General features: G+C 43.4%; 1 protein-coding gene across 8 annotated transcripts in view; it reads right to left on the reverse strand.

The window, feature by feature from the left end:
• FAM13C (family with sequence similarity 13 member C) overlaps nucleotides 1-22068 on the reverse strand; it is a 193232-nt gene that overhangs the window by 148211 nt on the left and 22953 nt on the right. For 7 of the 8 annotated variants that reach the window (XM_073548262.1, XM_073548260.1, XM_073548259.1 and 4 more), the window contains one exon: nucleotides 13389-13445. Coding sequence is in view for 5 of the 8 variants with exons in the window: in XM_073548260.1 (XP_073404361.1) it covers nucleotides 13389-13445 (57 nt within the window). In the remaining 3 variants the exon portion in view is untranslated. Of the gene's footprint in view, nucleotides 1-12940; nucleotides 13014-13388; nucleotides 13446-22068 lie in introns of all 8 variants that reach the window. The other variant, XM_073548264.1, reaches the window with a different exon arrangement.

Consider the following 22068-nt stretch of genomic DNA (forward strand, 5'->3'; position numbering starts at 1 on the left):
GATCTTTTTTATTTAAGTGGTAAAAAAAATCCAAAGTTTGTAAGAAAGAAAAAAATGTTGCCATTTGCCAAGACCCGTAGCATTTCCATTTTTGGGATCTGTGGCCATGTTTTGCGTGCTGAGCTGACGTTTTTATTGATATAATTTTGGGATAGATGAGTCGCCCGTTATTGCATTTTATTGCAATGTTGAAGCGACCAAAAAACAATTCTGGCGTTTTGATTTTTTTCTCATTAAGCCATTTACCAAACAGATTAATTATTTTTATATTTTGATAGATTGGAGTTTCTAAATGCAGTGATATCAAATATGTGTATTTTTTATTATTTTTTTAATTGTTTTATTTTGAATGGGGTAAATGGGGGGTGATTTAAACTTTTTGTTTTTAAAATATTTGTAAAAACTTTCTTTTTATACTTTTTACTTGCTTCAATAGTCTTCTTAAGAGACTTGAAGCTTCAATCTTCTGATCACTAGTGCTACACATAGCAAGGCTCAGCCCTGCTTTATGGACCAAAATGCTCATCTGCTATGAACGCCGGCCACGGGGCTGCACTCATAGCAGTTCCGCAATGAAAACCACAGGGGTCTCCTGCAGACCTAAGGTTGGCATGCCATTGCCAACCCACTGACGCCCTGCGATAATGTGACAGGGGTGCCAATGAGAGTAGCCAATGACGCACAACCGGTTTCTGCGAGTTAAATGCCGCTGTAAGAGATTAACAGAGGCATTTAACATGTTAACAGCCACAGGTGGATCCCAATTCCATCCATGGCAGTTAGGGGCATATGAAAGCTGATCAGTTCAGCTGTCATGTGCCCGAAAAGGTGCGGGCTCAGCACCGGAGCCCGCACCAAAGAAGGGGAGGTGGAGCTATGACGTTCATATATGTCATAGGTCGGAAAGGTGTTAAAGAGAATCTGTCATGTAAAATAAGGCTATTAACCTGCAGATATGGGGTTAATCCGCAGATAAATAGCGCTCTGACACTGTGCAACACCGGCACTGAGAGCCCCACTGCCAGTGGGAAATTAATTTTATTCTCCCCAGCAGCAACCGGCTTCCAGTCATAGGGGTGGCACCAGCACAGTTTCAGTTACCCCTCTATGCATAGAGAGCAATGACTGTAACCCTGGCTGACAGCCAGCCCTAATGTTGTGCCTACTATTAGTGCCGAGGGCGCGGTTACAGCAGCTTTTCTCTATAGACAGAGATGTGACTGAACCTGAACTGGCGCCGCCCATATGACTGAAAGCCAAACGTGGCCAGGAGGAATAAAGTTAATTTCCTCCCAGCAGAGGAGCTCTCAGTGCAGGTGCCACTCAGTGTAAGGGTACCGTTACACTAAGCGATGCACCAGCGAGCCAGACAACGATATGGATCGTTGGTGCATCGCTAAGTGGTCGTTAGTGAGCTGCCACACAGGCAGATCTCACCAGCGACATAGCAGCGGTCGGGGGTCGTTACTTACCTGTCAGACGCAGCGATCCTGACGTCCTCCCGCCCGCGTCCACGCATCGCTCGTCGGCGCCACAGGAAGCCCAGCAGGAAGCGCCCGACGAGAAATGGTCCAGGACGTTCTCGCGCGATCAGCGATAGCCAGCGGGGGAGGCGGTCGGAGGTAAGTATCACATGTAGTGATATCGTTAGGAATATCACTGCTACGTCACAAAACCAGTGAGGTTACAGTGATATTGCTAGCGATATCGCTATGTGTAACGGGCCCTTAAGAATGCTATTAACATGCAGATTAACCCAATATCTGCAGGCCAACAGTGTTATTTTACTTGACAGGTTCCCTGTCATGTAAATAATACAGTGGGTACGGAAAGTATTCAGATCCCTTTAAATTTTTCACTCTTTGTTTCATTGCAGCCATTTGGTAAATTCAAAAAAGTTTATTTTTTTTCTCATTAATGTACACTGTGCTCCCCATCTTGAATGAAAAAAACAGAAATGTAGAATTTTTGCAAATGTTTTAAAAAAGAAAAACTGGAATATCACATGATCAGAAAATCATAAGTATTCAGACCCTTTGCTTACTATTGAGTAGACGCACCTTTTGAGCTAGTACAGCCATGAGTCTTCTTGGGACTGATGTAACAAGTTTTTCAGACCTGGATTTGGGAATCCTCTGCCATTCTTCCTTGCAGATCCTCTCCAGTTCCATCAGGTTGGATGGTGAACGTTGGTGGACAGACATTTTCAGGTCTCTCCAGAGATGCTAAATTGGGTTTATGTCAGGACTCTGGCTGGGCCACTCAAGAATGGTCACAGAGTTGTTCTGAAGACACTCTTTTCTTATTTTAGCTGTATGCTTAGGTTCATTGTCTTGCTGGAAGGTGAACCTTCAGCCAAGTCTGAGGTCCAGAGTTCTCTGGATGAGGTTTCCATCCAGGATACCTCTGTACTTGGCTGCATTCATGTTTCCTTCAATTGCTGCCACCACCATGTTTCAGTGTTGGGATTGTATTGGGCAGGTAATGAGTAGTGCTTGGTTTTATCCACACATACCGCTTAGAATTATCACCAAAAAGTTCTATCTTCGTCTCATCAGAGCAGAGAATCTTATTTCTCATAGTCTGGGACGCCTTCATGTGTTTTTTAGCAAACTCTATGCGGGTTGTTATGATTGGGTCACCGAGGAGGAAAGCAAGACCAAGCTAAGCCACAGAAAATCAGAGAGGTTGGTAACTAAGCAGATTGCAGACCCCTGATCCTATCCACACAACTAGCAGTAGCCGTGGAGCGTACCTACGATGATCCTAGAGGCCTCGACACAGCCGGAGAACTAAATAAGCCTAAAGCAAGAAAGGGAAAATCTAAACTGCCCCAGAGCAGACCCCAAAGGAATAGATAGCCCCCAAACATATATTGTCGGTGAGACAAGATGAAAACACAAACGCAGGTAGGAAAATAAACTGAGCAAACGATGGGGCCTACACTAACTAGACAGGACAGGAAAGGAAAGACTCTGTCTGCAATCACGCAAAAAAATCCTGCAAAAAATGCCCAACACGTCTGATAGAAAAAATACTGAAGTCACTAGACTTCGCCCACTATATCAGCACTCTGGTAAAAGCAGAGCAAAAAGAGGCCAATCTAATAAGGGACAAAAACAAACTGGCACAAACAGTAACATAAGGATGGAAATTCAGCACAGCCCCAGCTGGGGCTGGCTGACCACACAAAACTGAAATAGACAAAACCAAATCAAATGTGAACTATAGCAAAAGAACACTTAGCTTGAGCATGCAGGGACTGATGTTGTGAGTTCATTTTCCCCTTCACCATTGAGGTCTGATGAACTCTCTCTTCTGGTGAAGGAAGGTAGTGAGGCTGATTACAAAGCACCTGAGCAGAATGATGATGACTGGGTGACTGGGATAGCTGACTGGATATAAGGCAGCCGACGCCCTTCTGCCTTGCGGGTGATTACTCTGAGGGATTCTTGGAGACCAGTCTGATTCCTGCTCCTCAAAAGCTAAGTTTTCTGCTCTACTTTTTGCATTTGTGTTTTGGTTTTGTTTTGCCTTGTTTTTCTGGATTTCTGCCTTTCCCTGCTGGGTGAGCTGAATTCCTTTTTGCTCTGTCTTCAGATAATACCTGAGTACTGATATAGTCTTTTTGAAGCCTAGCGTCTTCAGGGCTTTTTTTCCCTATCAGTCTGTTGGCTCTTGTTTTTGAGAGGGTTTTGGCGGATTGCAGACAGCAGCTTTTCTATTCTGTCCTATTTAGTTAGCTTGGGCCCCATCATTTGCTCAGCCTATCTTTCTATCTGTGTGAGTGTTTTTTCATCTTGCTTCACCGTCATTATATGTTGGGGGCTGCCTATTGCTTTGGGGTCTGCTCTGGGGCAGTTTAGATTTCCCTTTCTGTCTTTAGGCTATGTAGTTCTCCGGCTGTGATCGAGGGGTCTAGGGCACCGTAGGAACCCCCCCACGGCTACTGCTAGTTGTTGTTGTTGTTGTTGTTAGGTTCAGGGGTCTGCAATCCGATAGCTGCCAACTTCTCTGGTTTTCTGGACTTAGCTAGTATTTCTGTTTTTGCCTACTACGGTGACTCATTCATAACAGAATCACCCGCCATACCGCAGATCCTAGGGTACTCAATAGCAGGAAAGAATTGTAAAAAAAAAAAAAAAGTGTGTATATTTTTTCCTCTATATCTCTGAGGCCATAGGGGGAATTTTTTTTTCTCTCAATGGAGATAAAGCAATTGTCTGATCGTGTGGAGCAGCTCGCTGCGGAAGTGCGGGGAATTTCCGCCTACCTTGCTCATTCACATGCTGCTGAACCAAAGAACCCTACTCCTGATGTGTTTTTTGGGGATCGGTCTAAATTTTTGAATTTCAAAAATAATTGTAAATTATTTTTTGCCTTGAAGCCTAACTCGTCAGGGAGCTCCGCGCAGCAGGTTAAAATTGTCATCTCTTTGCTGCGTGGTGATCCCCAGGATCTTTGAAACCAGATGATCCTATTCTGACTAATGTGAACACATTTTTTCAAGCCTTGGGGTTGTTGTATGACGAACCTAATGCTATTGATCAGGCTGAAAAGACCCTGTTGGCATTGAGCCAGGGTCGAGATTCTGCAGAATTGTACTGTCAAAAATTCCGAAAGTGGGCGGTCCTTACTACCTGGAATGATAATGCCTTGGCAGCTCTCTTTCGGAAGGGTTTGTCAGAAGCCGTAAAAGATACTATGGTGGGATTTCATGTTCCCTCTGGTCTTGACGATTCTATGTCATTAGCCATTCAGGTTGATCGGCGTTTACGTGAACGCAGGACTGCACGAGAGGTGTTGCCAGTTGCCACCTGTTGAACAAGTGTCTGAACCTATGCAATGTGATAGAGTTTTGTCCAGGAAGCAACGTCAGGAGTTCAGAATGCGTAATAAGCTGTGTTTTTTTTGTGGAGATGCCTCGCATATTATTTCTGTCTGTCCTAAATGAGAGAAACGTTTTGCACACGTTTTCTGTGGGTGGTTTTCAACCTAAGTTTCTTCTGGCAATTACTCTGATCTGCTCCCTGTCCACATTTTCCGCCAAGGCTTTTGTGGATTCGGGAGCAGCCCTGAATCTAATGGACTTGGATTTTGCTAAACGTTGTGGATTTCCGATGACCCCTCTGCAGACGCCTATCCCTTTGAGGGGGATTGATGCTACTCCTTTGGCGAAAAATAAACCTCAGTTTTGGACCCAGGTGGTAATGCGGGTCGCCCCAGACCATCAAGAAAATTGCAGATTTTTGGTGTTGCATAATTTGCATGATACCATTGTTCTGGGGTTTCCCTGGTTGCAAATTCATAATCCAGTTTTGGATTGGAAATCTGTGTCTGTGGAGAGTTGGGGTTGTCGGTGTGCCCTTAGTGAGGCTCCGTTTTTTTCCACCTCTCCTCAGTCACATGATGTTCCTGACTATTTGGCGGACTTTTATGATGTATTTAGTGAGAATGAGTCTGCGTCTTTGCCTCCTCATAGGAGTTAAGACTGTGCAATTGAACTGAGCCCGGGGTGTAAATTTCCTAAGGGTCGGCTCTTCAATTTATCTGTACCCGAGCACGAGGCTATGCGATCCTATATTAAGGAGGCGTTGGAGAAGGGTCATATTAGACCATCCTCTTCACCCTTAGGTGCCGGTTTTTATTTTCGTGGCCAAAAAGGATGGTTCATTAAGGCCTTGTATTGATTATCGTGCCCTCAACAAAATTACTATTAAATATCAGTATCCGTTACCCGTGATTTCAGATCTATTCTCCAGAGTTAAAGGTGCTTGCTGGTTTACCAAGCTTGACCTCAGGGGGGCGTATAATCTTATCCGCATTAAGCATGGGGATGAATGGAAGACGGCGTTTAATACTCCGGAGGGACATTTTGAGTACCTGGTGATGCCTTTTGGGCTCACTAATGCCCCTTCTGTCTTCCAGTGCTTCATGAACGACATTTTCCGAGACTTTGTGGATACATTTTTGATTATCTATCTGGATGATATTTTGATCTTCTCCAAGGATTGGGATTCTCATGTGGAACATGTTCGGACTGTGTTCCAGATCTTGAGGGAGAATTCCCTGTATGTCAAAGGATCGAAATGCCTTTTTGGGGTACAGAGGATTTCATTTTTGGGATTTATTTGGTCTCCGTCAACTATTGAAATGGACCCGGCCAAGGTACAGGCCATTTATGATTGGGTTCAGCCCACTTCTTTGAAGGCCCTCCAGAAGTTTTTGGGTTTTGCTAATTTTTATTGGAAATTTATAGCAAAATCTTCTAGTATTGCCAAGCCATTGACTGATCTGACTAAAAAGGGTGCTGATGTGTTGAATTGGTCTCCGGAGGCTGTTTCTTCCTTTCAGGAGCTGAAGCGAAGATTCACTTCCGCCCCGGTTTTGCGGCAACCTGATGTCTCACTCCCGTTCCAGGTAGAGGTGGACGCTTCTGAGATTGGTGCAGGAGCTGTTTTGTCCCAAAAGGATCCTGTAACATCTAAAATGAATCCCTGTGCTTTCTTTTCCCGAAAGTTCTCTCCATCTGAACGTAACTATGATGTGGGGAATCGGGAACTGTTAGCCATGAAATGGGCATTTGAGGAGTGGAGACATTGGTTGGAGGGAGCTAAACACCAAGTCATGGTCCTCACTGACAACAAGAATTTGATTTACCTGGAGTCAGCCAAACGCTTGAACTCTAGACAGGCTAGGTGGGCCTTGTTTTTTACACGTTTTGATTTTGTGGTCTCTTTTCTTCCTGGCACTAAGAATGTCAAGGCAGACGCCCTCTCTAGGAGCTTCTTTGCTGATTCTCCTGTGGTGACCAAGCCTGCTACCATCTTAGGCGAAGGGGTAGTTCTTTCTGCCATCTCGCCCGATTTGAGACGTGCTCTGGAAGAGTTCCAGGAGGACAAACCTGAGCGTTGTACCAGTGGAAAGTTGTATGTTCCTGACCTGTGGAAGAAGAGAGTGATGTCTGAAGTTCATTGCTCTGCATTGGCTGGTCATCCAGGTATTTTTGGTACTAGAGATCTGGTGAGTCGGTCTTTTTGGTTGCCCGCCTTGTCTCGTTATGTCAGGAATTTTGTGCAGTCCTGTGGGACTTGCTCCCGGTCTAAACCTTGCTCTCGCTCTAGTGGGTTGTTGATGCCTTTGCCGGTCCCCAGGAGGCCATGGACCCAAATTTCAATGGATTTCATCTCTGATATGCCTGTCTCTCAGAGAATGACTGTTATTTGGGTGATTTGTGATAGGTTCTCTAAGATGGTTCATCTTGTACCACTCCCTAAGTTGCCATCTTCCTCTGAGTTGGTGCCCCTGTTTTTGCAACAGGTGGTTCGCTTGCACGGGATTCCTGAGAACATTGTATCTGACAGAGGAGTTCAATTTGTGTCTAGATTTTGGAGGACTTTCTGTTCCAAGCTGGGAATTCAGTTGTCCTTCTCCTTTGCTTTTCACCCTCAGACCAATGGGCAGATGGAGAGAACAAACCAGACCTTGGAGTCGTATTTGAGATGTTTTATTTCCGCTGATCAGGATGATTGGGTTTCATTTTTGCCCTTGGCCGAATTTGCTTTAAATAATAGAGCTAGTTCTGCCACTTTGATGTCACCTTTTTTTTGTAACTTTGGGTTTCATCCTCGATTTTCTTCAGGGCAGGTGGAGCCTTCTGCCTGCCCAGGTGTTGACACTGTGGTGGAGAGAATGCACCAGATCTGGGACCAAGTGGTGGATAAGTTATCTCTCTCCCAGGAAAAGGCCCAGCGGTTTTCCAACCGACATAGGACCATTGGTCCCCAGTTTAAGGTTGGTGATATGGTTTGGTTATCATCAAAAAATATCGCTATGAAGGTGGCTTCTCCTAAGTTTAAGCCTAGATTTATTGGACCTTACAAGATTTTGGAGATTATTAATCCGGTCTCTTTTCGTTTGGCTCTTCCTGTCACATTTAAAATTCATAATGTGTTTCATAAGTCCTTGTTGAAGAGGTTTATTGAACCAGTTGTTCCTGAGGTGGCACCTCCGGACCCTGTATTAGTTGAAGGTAACATGGAATATGAGGTAGAGAAGATACTGGATTCCCGTCTGGCTAGACGGAGACTCCAGTATTTGGTTAAGTGGAAGGGTTATGGTCAGGAGGATAATTCCTGGGTCTCTGCCTCTGATATTCATGCCAAAAGATTGGTGCGTGCCTTTCATCGGGCTCACCCTGATCGCCCTGGTGGCGTGGATGAGGGTTCGGTGACCCCTCCTCAAGGGGGGAGGTACTGTTGTGAGTTCATTTTCCCCTTCACCATAGAGGTCTGATGAACTCCCTCTTCTGGTGAAGGAAGGTAGTGAGGCTGATTACAAAGCACCTGAGCAGAATGATGATGACTGGGTGGCTGGGATAGCTGACTGGATATAAGGCAGCCGACGCCCTTCTGCTTTGCGGGTGAATACTCTGAGGGATTCTTGGAGACCAGTCTGATTCCTGCTCCTAAAAGCTAATTTTCTGCTCTACTTTTTGCATTTATGTTTTGGTTTTGTTTTGCCTTGTTTTTCTGGATTTCTGCCTTTCCCTGCTGGGTGAGCTGAATTCCTTTTTGCTCTGTCTTCAGATAATACCTGAGTACTGATATAGTCTTTTTGAAGCCTAGCGTCTTCAGGGCTTTTTTTCCCTATCAGTCTGTTGGCTCTTGTTTTTGAGAGGGTTTTGGCGGATTGCAGACAGCAGCTTTTCTATTCTGTCCTATTTAGTTAGCTTGGGCCCCATCATTTGCTCAGCCTATCTTTCTATCTGTGTGAGTGTTTTTTCATCTTGCTTCACCGTCATTATATGTTGGGGGCTGCCTATTGCTTTGGGGTCTGCTCTGGGGCAGTTTAGATTTCCCTTTCTGTCTTTAGGCTATGTAGTTCTCCGGCTGTGATCGAGGGGTCTAGGGCACCGTAGGAACCCCCCCACGGCTACTGCTAGTTGTTGTTAGGTTCAGGGGTCTGCAATCCGACAGCTGCCAACTTCTCTGGTTTTCTGGACTTAGCTAGTATTTCTGTTTTTGCCTCCTACGGTGACTCATTCATAACAGACAGAGCTGGAAACTAAGACCTCAGAAGGCAGGAAAAAATCACCAGCAGGGATAGAGGGAGTCGGCTGTCTTAAATCCAGTCAGAAACTCCAGATCTCCAGTCATCCTCCTCATTATCAGATGGCAGGCCTCTGTTAATTAGATCAGCTCCATTACCTCCAGTAACCACCAGAGGGAGCCCGGGAAGAGAACTCGCGACCCCTCTATCAATATAACCAGCTCCACTACCTTCACTAGTAACCAGAGGTAGGTCAGAAAGCGAATTCACAACAGTACCCCCCCTTGAGGAGGGGTCACCGAACCCTCATCCACGCCACCAGGCCGATCAGGATGAGCCTGGTGAAAAGCACGAACCAATCTATCGGCATGAATGTCAGAAGCAGAGACCCAAGAAATATCCTCCTGGCCATAACCCTTCCATTTGACCAAGTACTGGAGTCTCCGTCTAGCCAAACGAGAATCCAATATTTTCTCTACCTCATATTCCACATTGCCTTTAACCAATACAGGGTCAGGAGGTGCCGCCATAGGAACTACTGGCTCCACAAACCTCTTCAACAGAGATTTATGAAACACGTTATGGATCTTAAATGTAACTGGAAGAGCCAATCAAAAAGAAACAGGATTAAGAATCTCCAAAATCTTATAAGGTCCAATAAATCTTGGCTTGAACTTTGGAGACGCAACCTTCATAGGAATATTCTTTGACGACAACCAAACCATATCACCCACTTTAAACCGGGGACCAATGGTTCTATGCCGGTCGGAAAACCCGCAGGGCTTTTTCCTGAGAGGGACAACTTATCCACCACTTGGTCCCAAATCTGCTGCATTCTCTCTACCACAGTGTCCACACTTGGGCAGGTCGAAGATTCCACTTGCCCTGAAGAAAATCGAGGATGAAACCCAAAGTTCCCGAAAAAGGGCGACATCAAAGTGGCCGAACTAGCTCTATTGTTTAGTGCGAATTCGGGCAAGGGCAAAAATCAGAACCAGCCATCCTGATCAGCAGATATAAAATAGGACTCCAAAGTCTGGTTTGTTCTCTCAGTCTGCCCATTGGTCTGAGGATGAAAGGCAGAGGAGAAAGATAACTGAATTCCCAGTTTGGAACAAAAAGTTCTCCAAAATCTGGAAACAAACTGGACTCCTCTGTCCGACACAATGTTCTCAGGAATCCCATGCAACCGAACCACCTGTTGTAAAAACAAGGGCACCAACTCTGAAGAAGATGGCAACTTTGGGAGTGGTACAAGATGGATCATCTTAGAAAATCTATCACAAATCACCCAGATAACAGTCATTCTCTGAGAGACAGGAAGATCAGAAATAAAATCCATTGAGATATGGGTCCATGGCCTCTTGGGCACCGGCAGGGGCATCAACAACCCACTAGAACGAGAACAGGGTTTGGACCGAGAACAAGTCCCACAGGACTGCACAAAATTCCTGACATCACGAGATAAGGCAGGCCACCAAAAAGACCGACTCACCAAATCTCTGGTACCAAAAATACCTGGATGACCAGCCAACGCGGAGCAATGAATTTCAGATATTACTCTCTTCCTCCACTGGTCAGGAATATACAATTTTACCATAGGGCAACGTTCAGGTTTGTCCTCCTGAAATTCCTCCAGGGCACGTCTCAAATTGGGTGAGATGGCGGAACGAACTACCCCCTCATTTAGAATTGTAGTAGGCTCGGTCACAATAAGAGAATCCGCAAAGAAACTCCTAGAAAGGGTGTCCGCCTTAACATTCTTAGTGCCTGGAAGAAAAAAAGACCACAAAATTAAAACGTGTGAAAAACAAGGCCCACCTAGCCTGTCTAGGATTCAAGCGTTTGGCTGATTCAAGATAAATCAAATTCTTGTGGTCAGTGAGGACCACAACTTGATGTCTAGCTCCCTCCAACCAATGTCTCCACTTTTCAATTGCCAATTTCATGGCCAACAATTCCCGATTCCCCACGTCATAGTTACGTTCAGATGGGGAGAATTTTCGAGAAAAGAAGGCACAGAGATTCATTTTAGAAGTCACCGGAACTTTTTGGGACAAAACGGCTCCTGCACCAATCTCAGAAGCATCTACCTCCACCTGAAATGGGAGTGAGAAATCAGGTTGCCGTAGAACCGGAGCAGAAGTGAATCTCCGCTTAAGCTCCTGAAATGCCGAGACTGCCTCTGGAGACCAATTCACCACATCAGCGCCCTTGGTCAGATCTGTGCCTTGCCACAACTCAGTCTCTGAGCTCCTTGGCCAGTTCCTTTGACCTCATGATTCTCATTTGGTCTGACATGCACTGTGAGCTGTGAGGTCTTATATAGACAGGTGTGTGCCTTTAAAAAACAAGTCCTATCAATTTAATTAAACACAGCTGGACTCCAAAGAAGGAGTAGAACCATCTCAAGGAGGGTCACAAGGAAATGGACAGCATGTGACTTAAATATGAGTGTCTGAGCAAAGGGATTGAATACTTATGACCATGTGATAGTTCAGTTTTTCTTTTTAAATAAATTTGCAAACATTTCTACATTTTTGGGTTTTTTTCAGTCAAGATGGGGTGCAGAGTGTAAATTAATGAGAAAAAAATGGACTTTGTTGAATTTACCAAATGGCTGCAATGAAACAAAGAGTGAAAAATGTAAAGGGGTCTGAATACCTTCCGTACCCACTGTATATCGATGGTCAAATAACGATTGTTTCGCAGATGACGATTTCATGTTAGGAACTTACAATGGACAGAGGGACATGAGAATTGTACGAGATAGAATGATATAACAACGGTATATGAGTGGATTCTTTACAGTAAGAGCAGTTTACTAAGGTTTTATGCATTGTTCTCTCATTCTGCCCTTATTGTGTGACATTCCTGTCACCATGATACCACTTAATAGGCTATATATGGCATATAGCACAGTACATATTTACTTTGTTTCCCTGTGTCAACATATTTCTTCTTCTAAATGTTATATTTTTAATGCACATGGAATATATTAACCACACACTAATATGTATATGTACGTCAGAAGTGCTGTGTACATTGAATGTGCAGAAGAAAAACACTTTTTTAATGGAACACATATGCCATTTAGCACGTATTGTCCTGCCGTCATGTGCATGCTCCTTTTTCCATTTCTCACTTCCCCAAGGTTAACGTTTAGCCTTAGGCATTAGTCTGTATTTTATCTCCAGTATCTGCCACATCTGGGCATAAGCGAAATGTTATAGAATGGTTACTTCATCACTATAATATAGGGTTCTTTACAGTAAGAGCAGTTTTGAAAGTTTTAGTACATGAGTTTGAAGTGATTTAGAAAGAACAAAATCATATTACTAGTGATGAGCGCAAGTCCTTGTTACTGGAGTTTGCCGAGGGTGCTCGGGTTATGCACCGAGTATCGCGGGTGCTTGAGTTACATGTTCGAGTCCCCGCATCCGCATGTTTCGCAGATGTTAGACAGCTATAAAATATGTGAGGATTGCCTGACAAATACGGACAATCCCTTCATGTTTTTTTGCTGTCTAACAGCCGCAAAACATGCAGCCGTGGGACTCAGACATATCACTCAAGCACCCGCGATAATCGGTGCATACTCGAGTGCCATCGGCAAACTGGAGTAACGAGCACTTGCTCATGACTACCTATTGCCTAAATGTAGACAACTCTCTAAATATCTGGTCATTCAGCTCACAAATATCCAACCTGCACCACCTGTCTTCCTTACAAATCCATAATATAGTCCCGATTGTCTGTTATGGGCCATTAGGGTACACCTGTGTGCCTTAATATATTGTTCTCATTCATAATGATGCAATATTATGCAGGTCATTCGCCAAGGAAGCAATGGTCCACAGAGTGTCAAGTGGAGTCCCTACCTATTCACCTTCAATTGTTCTTGATCAAAAATCATCCCTATCATCATGTGTTGGGGGACAGTCAGGAGACCCCCGATACACCTAAAATAGGTGGAAAGTATTGTCAAAAATAGTCGACTTCATCCAGGGTAGCATCTGAATAGAGAGAACGGCTGTACATAGGACAGTTGCGTGATGGATAATCAACAAATTCTATCCCCCCCCCAATGCAGCATCATCATGGTAAGTATGGAGAGCGGGGGGTGCTACAAAGAAAACAAACCACAAGGATACAGGACGCTTTGGAAATTCCGCGGTTTTAGAAAATGTTAAAGCAGATGAGGGAATATGATTAAATATATCGAAGTGTCAGAAAACGAACAAATTAGGACGGTGCGAACAGAAAAACACAACGTCACAAAATCTTCCCGTTTGCATGATACACGCTGAAAATTAGCAAGATAGTACGGGACTCACCTGAGTTTGGAACAGATCGTTTGGTCCTCATGTAGGGAGGGGGTTTCACATTCGCTCCTTCAAAAACAAAAAAAGAAACAAGTGCAAACATAAATAAAAAAAGTTACCGTAATATAAGGACATAATATAATATATTCTGCCATTGATATAATTAGGTAAAGCTCAAGTTTGGTACAACAGCTTCCAACAGAGGTTATCATCTAGATCTAAAGAATCTGGGAAGATATTGCAAGAAGGTGTTAAGAAACGACGGATGTCAATATGGCCGCCTATGTAATACAACAAAACAGGGTATTTAGTTGATACGTTTTTTGCAAAAAATGTATACTAAGCCACTCTACCAAACATCAAGGTATATCCATCAGAGCAGCCCCTAACTGATGTATTTAAAAACCTGATCATGTGTATAGCACCTATAAGAGCAGGATTCAGACAGGTAATGTCCGATGTGGACACGCTGTAGAACACGGCTTTCATGTGCATGGCCCACAAGAATATGCCAACAGATAATTACCATTCTGTTTAGATTATGGTTTTATGTTAAAGGCATTAAAAAAATATAATAATTTATTTTTCAGATCATGATCTGAATAAAAAAATGTAATTGTTCAATTTTCACTTTGACCACTAGGGGAATTCTAGACTCCTACTTCTTGTTCTTTTAGGATATTCACATGTACATTAGCAGCAATGGACTGAGTCAGACCCTATCTTTTGTATTGAAGCATCTAATGAGTGTGTGCAGAGGTTGTTGTGAAGGAAGGTGGAACAGGGAGAACTGAGACATTGCATATAGTAAACAGTGAATTTTTGTGTTATTACAGTAGCTTTCTAAGGCTATGTGCACACACTGCGGATTGGTCTGCAGATTTTTCCGTGCGGATTTTGCAAAATCCGCAGGTCAGAGGACCTGCGGTTTATCTGCGGATTAGCCTGCGGTTTATCACCTCTACAATGGAGGAGATGGCAAACCTTAGCGGAATCCGCAAAAAAGAATGACATGTCAATTCTTTCTGTGGATTGGAAACCGCAGCAAAAACCACGTGGAAAATTCCGCACTGTGTGCACTGCGGTTTCCATTTTCCATAGATTATAATGGTACTGTACAACGCAGCAGATTCTGCTCCGGATCCTCAGGGCCAAATCCGCTGCGAATCCGCAGCGTGTGCACACACCCTAAAGATATGTTACCTGTAATTGTAACCCTGTCTGTGATAATGAGACTCCTTACATTTAAGTGGCTAGGGTGAAAATGGCATGATTTCTAGCTTTCAAATTGTTTTGTGAAAAATATATTGCCAAGTTAAAAAAATATGCAGTTGAAACCAGAAGTTTACATACACTATATAAACAGACACATATACATGTTTTTGTCAATATCTGACATGAAATCAGAATAAGCCAATTAGGATTACCATAATTATTAATATTTGCCAAATGCCAGGATAATGAGAGAGAATGTTTTACGGCATTTCTATTAGTTACTGTAAAGTCAAAAGTTTACATACATTTCATTAGTATTTGATACCATTGCCCTTAAACTGAATGACTTGGGTGAAACGTTTGGGATCTTCTTCGACAAGCTTCTCACAATAGTTGGTTGGAATTTGGGCCCATTCATCCTGACAAAACTGGTGTAACAGATCCAGGTTTGTAGGTAGCCTTGCTCACATCTGCCTTTTCAGTTCTGCCCATAAATTTTCAATAGGATTGAGATCAGGGCTTTGTGATGGCCGCTCCAAAACATTGACTTTGTTATCCTTAAGCCACTTCACTTTGCTACCATTTTGGCAGTATGCTTCGGGTCACTGTCAATTTAGGAGACCCATTTCTGCCCAAGCTTTAACTTCTTGGCTGATGCCTTGATGTTGCTTCAGTATTGCCACATAATCTTCATTTCTCATGATGCTATTTGGTGAAGTGCACCAGTCCATCCTGCAGCAAAACAACCCCACAACATGATGCTGCCACCACCGTGTTTCACAGTTGGGATGGTGATCTTAGGCTTCCAAGGTTCTCCCTTTTTCCTCCAAACTTAACGATGATCATTATGTCCAAAAAGTTCAATTTTAATTTCATCAGGCCACAGGACATGTCTCCAAAAATTAAGGTCTTTGTTCCTGTGTGAACTTGCAAACATTAATCTGGCTTTTTTATGTTTCTTTGAGAGTAATGTTTTTTTCCTGGCAGAATGGCCTTTCAGCCCATGTTGATAAAGTACTTGTTTCACTCTGGATATTGACACAATCTTACCAGCTTCCGCTATCATCTTCATAAGGTTTTTTGCTTTTGTCCTTGGGTTAATATGCACATGTCATACCAAAGCACGTTCATCTCTTGGACACAGAACCCATCTCCCTCCTGAGCGGTATGATGGCTGGACATTCCTATCTTGTACTTGCGCTTAATTGTTTGCACAGATGAACGAGGCAACTTCATGTATCTTCACCTTCTCTCTCTCATTATTCTGGCATTTGGCAAATATTGTAATCCTAACTGACCTAAAAATAGAAAGGTTTATTCTGATTTCATGTCAGATATTGAGAAAAACATGCATAGGTGTCTTTTTATTTAGTGTATGTAAACTTCTAGTTTCAACTGTATATACATTTAACAAAAATCTAAGATAACTTAATTCTTTTTTTTTTACTTGAAAAAGATGCCGGTACGGCAATGAAATGCATAGTGGAATAAAAAGAACCTTTAAAATTGCCACAGCAAGAGATCCCTTCTATTTCCAGCAACGATAGCACTTTCATAAATGTGTTTTTATCCTTACTTGGGAAACAGAAGCAAAAAGTCATTTTCTGAAGATAAAAATTACATTGAAGACCGTGTTCACACAAAGCAGTTTGACAAAATTTTGTTCAATATTTTAGCTAAGGCAAGTGGCAGATTGTCATTACCACAACAGAGCGAAGGAAATAATGATTCATGACTGGGAAGTTGTGATCCCTTTTGTCTGACAACTAAAATGATCATTTGTAACCAGAAAGGTTTCTTACAGCACAATCACTGATGTCCCTGCATTGATAGTCTTCTCCAATTGTTTTTGATTTCTCTATTATTTCTAGATTTCTATTCTCTGACACTGAATGGGAAACATTGGTGTTAACATCCAGGGGCAAAAATACCATACAAATCTAATACTTCTCACATGAGGGTTTATTGAAACTGTGTCCTTCCTGGGAAGTCCTAGGCGAGATAAACATCTTGTACTTGGGGCTTACATATTTTACTTACCATATACTGCTCATATTAAAAGGTATCGAACTGTCAGGACAGGTCTGACACTTGTACCATTGACATATTTAGCTTACAGAAGATTGCCTAGACTGGATATAATTGTAACTGTGTCCTTTGTAGACAGTCCTATGCAAGAGAAATAGTTACACATCGGGATGACACAGTTTTCCTACTTTAAAGTGATTGTCCGGTCCAAATCGATGAGTCTGCAGTCACCCTGTGTGAGTGCAGACTTATGAATCCCTCCAGAGCATGCACTGTGCGCTGCGAGGATCTGCAGGCTTCTGAGCCGGGACCGGTGGGTATGTAAGCATTATACATGCTCCCGGACAGTGGGTATGGATTCGCTCCATACACTTGTATTGAGCAAAGGCTGTGCCCCGACTAGAGACTTGGCTTGCCAGTGGGCATGGCCGACTAGAGCGCTCGGCCTTACTCCATATAAGTGTACTGTGCGCAGCGGGAATTCGCCGGTTTCGACTCAGAAAGTGCATGCAATGGGGGGATTCATGAGTCTGCAGTCACACAGAGTGACTGCAGACTTTGAAAGGGTTGTCCGGTCCAAAAAGATAAGTCTGCAGTCACTCTGTGTAACTGCAGACACATGAAACCCACCGCAGCGCACACAGTGTACGCTGTTATGAATGGGTCACCGAGGAGAAAAAACAAAAGCTAAGTCTCAGAAAACAGAGAGGTTGGTAACTATGCAGATTGCAGATCCCTGATCCTAACCACACAACTAGCAGCAGCCGAGGAGCGTACCTACGATGAATCTAGACGCCTTGTCACAACCGGAGGACTACATAAGCCTAAAGCAAGAAAAGGGGAAAACTAACTGCCCCAGAGCAGACCCCAAAGGAAAGACAGCCCCCACACATGTATTGACGGTGAAACAAGATTTGAAAGCACAAACACAGGCAGGAAAATAGGCTGAGCAAACGATGGGGCCAAACTAACTAGAAAGGACAGGAAAGGAAAGACACTGTCTGCAATCGGCCAAAAACCCTACAAAAATAAAGTCCAACACTTCTGATAGCAAAATTAACCCTGAAGTCACTAGACTTCTCCCTCTATATCAGCACTCTGAAATATTCTGAGACAGAGCAAAAAGAGGCCAATCTAATAAGGGACAAAAAAAAGGCAAATTGGCAAATACAGAAAAATAAGTGTGGAAATTCAGCACAGCCCCAGCCGGGGCTGGCTGACACACAAAAAACTGAATAGACCAACAAAAGCAAGTGTGAACATTAACAGAAAAACTTAGCTTGAGAAAACTGGAAGAGAGCTGAAGTCCAAGACCTGAGAAGCAGACTGAATCACCAGCACCAGGATAGGGCGTCGGCTGTCTTATATCCAGTCTGATACTCCAGAGATCCAATCGTTATCCTCATCATCAGGTGGCAGATCACTACCAATTAAACCAACCTCACTACCTCCTGTCACCACCAGAGGGAGAACGGAAGGAGAACTCTCAACTGGTGGAGCAGAAAATGAGTTCACAACAGTACGCTACAGGGGTTTGCCAGTTTCTGAGCCGAAACAGGTAAATCCTTGCAGCACACAGTACACTTGTTGGTGTGAGGCCACACACTCTAGCTGGCCATGCCCACTAATCAGCCACATCACTAGTTAGAGCGCGGCCTTGGCTCAATACAAATGTATGTAGCGAAGCCTCCCCCACTGACCGGGAGAATGTATAACTCACACATACCCTCCGGTCCCGGATCATAATCCGGCAAATCCTCGCAGTGCACAGTGTGCTGGGGGAATTCATAAGTCTGCAGTCACACAGAGTGAGTGTCACGACACAGCTGTCGGGTGACCCGGGACCAGGGGCTCCTTCCCTGTCCCTAACACTAGGGAGCGCCTTATTTCGCCCTATTCTTCAGGATACTTCTAAAGGTGAAGATGCCGGGGCCTCCACCCTTGTCTTATCTCCTGAGTTAGCCCTCCGTTTGTTCTCTTTCCCCACCCAGGGAAGAGGGGTGCTACTGTACACCGTAGTACACCAACCTGACAAACAAGGCAACACAAACAAAGGTTAACAGAAAACTCCAGGCACACAAAATATTCACTCACATAACAGAGGAATGCACCGGGGCATGGAGGTAGGGGAATAAACCAAAATAGAGAAGGATACGAAATTACCACACATACAAACCAAGCAACAGTCACTGATAATTCCTCCTTATATGAACTCCTTTCCCTCTGTTAGCCATGCAGCAAATGTTAGCTCTGACAAGGCTTTGTAACAGAGCCCAGATTATAAAGGGGAAAGGAGTGGCTAACTGAGCTCAGCTGTGAGCACAGGTATTTCCAACATGGCTGATTTACCCCTGTTCTGCCAGAAGGAATAAACACATTTAAAATGAAAGAAAAGTGTTTCTTCTCAGCGCCGGAGTAGGAGCAATCAGACGCTGCAGTCTTCTGGGTCCACACTTTCACGGTAACTCCGTGACAGACAGCAGACTTATCGATTTGAACTGGACAAAACCTTTAAAGGGGTTGTCTGGTGAAAAAAATATTATCTATCTATACAGTATGAGCTGTGGGTGTCCAACCTATGGGACCCGCACTGGTTGCCAGGATCTTTTATCCATTTTAGAATGGATCGGCAATACACATGATGAACTTGTCCTCCATTTATTCCCCATTTACTTATCAATTCCTCACTTATTCCCTATGGAGCTGCTGAGTGTTACACTCATCTTTTTCCGGCAGCCCCCTGGAATAAATAGTGGAAGTGGAGCATCCATCCTGCCGTTGCATTACGTAATGGGGATACAGATTTCACATTCTGACAATTAGCGTGGGTCCCAGCGCTCGTACACCCACTGATCAGTAAGTTATCACCTATCCTGTAGTATCACTTTTTTTAACAAGAGAACTCCTTTAATATATTTTAGGTGACAAATTGATTGGATAGGTGAAAGGTTTGCTGTACTTAGCTCGCAGGATTGCGTACACTGGATACAATTGTAGCATTAGTTTTGTTTTACAGAAAGAAAAAAGTTTTTGCATTTTTGCAACTTTGCCAAAACGAGGAAACTTGAGGCAGAACAATACAGAATATCACCTTTATTTTCCCCTCAATAATTACTGTGATAATGACTTTCACATCCGTAAACAGCATTCTAGACATAAAATTGAATGTCTGAAGAAGTGTTTCACCGCTAAAAACAGGAAGAAAAGTGGAACACGCAGAAGTCTGAGCCAGTGTCATGCACGTAGCACAACAGCTTATTATATTTCTGAAATTCATCACTGACAATAGAACAATGGACTTTAAAGTGAATGTCCGGTCATCTTTAGATCCGAACTTCTGTGCTAATTAATTGTCTCTTCTAACATTATAGAGTTCCAGATTCCACACACAGATATTAATTGACAGCCGCTACATTTTATTTATACATCTTAATTCAATATTTGTTCTAGGGATCTACAACTCAGGTCCTATTCACTTCAAAGAAGGCAAACTGCAGCACCTGGGAGCATCCACTACATAGTGTGCTGAACCCTGCTGTTCTGGCTCCACATACTGTTTACAACTGGCAACTGCAAAGAATTGACGGATGGGGGTGCAGGCTGCAGGACCTCCTCCCATCTAATATTGATGACCTACCCTTAGGGAGCAGTAAGACAGCCATATTAATCGGGCCGGGATCGGAACACAGTGTATAGACAGGTCGGCAGTTCTCCAGGCCTGACTGTGATAGTTTCATGTATACAGCAGTCACACTCGGATCAGGAGATGTCAGTCAGTCTGTGCTCTGCATTCCCAACTTGGTCCGATTAATACAACCGTTTGACTGCGCCCTCAGGATAGACAATCATTATAGTGGACAACCCCTTCAAAACATTCTAGAGTAAGCTCCTTGGCTCACTCTACTAGTGTCTGAAGAAAGGCATAGATTTTTGGAGTTCTTGATAAGTCTCCAGCTAATTATAAAGAAATATACAGTGGCATGTATAAGTTTGGGCACCTCTGGTCAAAATTACTGTTATTGTGAACAGTTAAGCAAGTTGAAGATGAAATGATCTCTAAAAGGGCTAAAGATCACACATTTCCTTTGAATTTTAAGCAAAAAAAATATAAACCGTATTTTTTTTCATCTTTTATATTTTAAACAGTACAAAAAGGAAAATGGGCCGATGCAAAAGTTTGGGCACCCTGCATGGAATTACCCCCTTTTGCAAGTATCACAGCTTGTAAATGCTTTTTGTAGCCAGTCAAGAGGCTTTCAATTCTTTGGAAAATTCTTCCAGTTCTGTGAGAGATTCCTGGGTCATCTTGCATCCTCTGCCATCTTATGGTCTAGCCACAGATTTTCAATGATGTTCAGATCAGGGGACTGTGAGGACCATTGTAAAACCTTCAGCTTGTGCCTTTTGAGGCAGTCTATTGTGGACTTTGACATGTGTTGAAGATCATTATCCATTCGCAGAAGCCATCCTCTTTTCAACTTCAGCTTTTTGTTTACAGATGGTGTTATGTTTGCATCTAGAATTTGTTGAAATTTCATTGAATCCTTTCTTCCCTGTATCTGTGAAATGTTCCCCGTGCCACTGGCTGCATCACAACCACAAGCCTTGATTGATCCACCCCCATACTTATTGGTTGGCGAGATTTTCTTTTCCTAAAGCTTTGTGCCCTTTTTTCTCCACACATACCTTTCATCATTGTGACCAAAGAGTTCTATTTTAACCTCACTGCGCCACAGGACTTGTTTCCACAATGCATAAGGCTTGTTTACATGTTCTTTTGCATACTTCTGATGCTGAATTTGATGGTGAGGACTAGAGTTGAGCGACTTTGGTCGGATCGGGTTTCATGAAACAAAATTTGTTTCAGATGAAACTGGTCCGACTAGGGCAAAAAAAGTCGGAGTTTCGTCCGAAACCCGACCCCAATGCAAGTCAATGGGAAATAAAAGCCGGCATTGAGCGGATGACATTCATCCACTCAATGACGACTTTTTTTCCCCATTGACTTGCATTGGGGTCGGGTTTCGGACGAAACTCCGACTTTTTTTGCCCTAGTCGGACCAGTTTCATCTGAAACAAATTTTGTTTCATGAAACCCGATCCGACCAAAGTCGCTCAACTCTAGTGAGGACTCAGAAGAGGTTTTCTTCTGAGGACTCTTCCATGAAGGGCATATTTGTGCAAGTGTTTCTGAACAGTAGAACTGAGAAAAAAGCAACTTCAAAACACATTGCTATCTTCTTATAGCCTTCTCCTGCTTTGTGAGCCTCCAGTATTTTTATTTTCAGAGTGCCAGGTAGCTGCTCAGAAGAACCAATTGCTGCTGTTTTTTGGCACAAGGTTAGAGGAGGCTGGATTTTTATAAAGCTGGGAAATTTGTATCACCTGGAATTCCCTGACGATGATAGTGAACAAGCCATAACCCTAACAAGCTAATTAAGGTCTGAAA

Source organism: Dendrobates tinctorius, unplaced genomic scaffold (genome assembly GCF_039654945.1).
Source record: "Dendrobates tinctorius isolate UK_male_01 unplaced genomic scaffold, ASM3965494v1 ptg000156l, whole genome shotgun sequence".
Taxonomy (NCBI): Eukaryota; Metazoa; Chordata; class Amphibia; order Anura; family Dendrobatidae; genus Dendrobates; species Dendrobates tinctorius.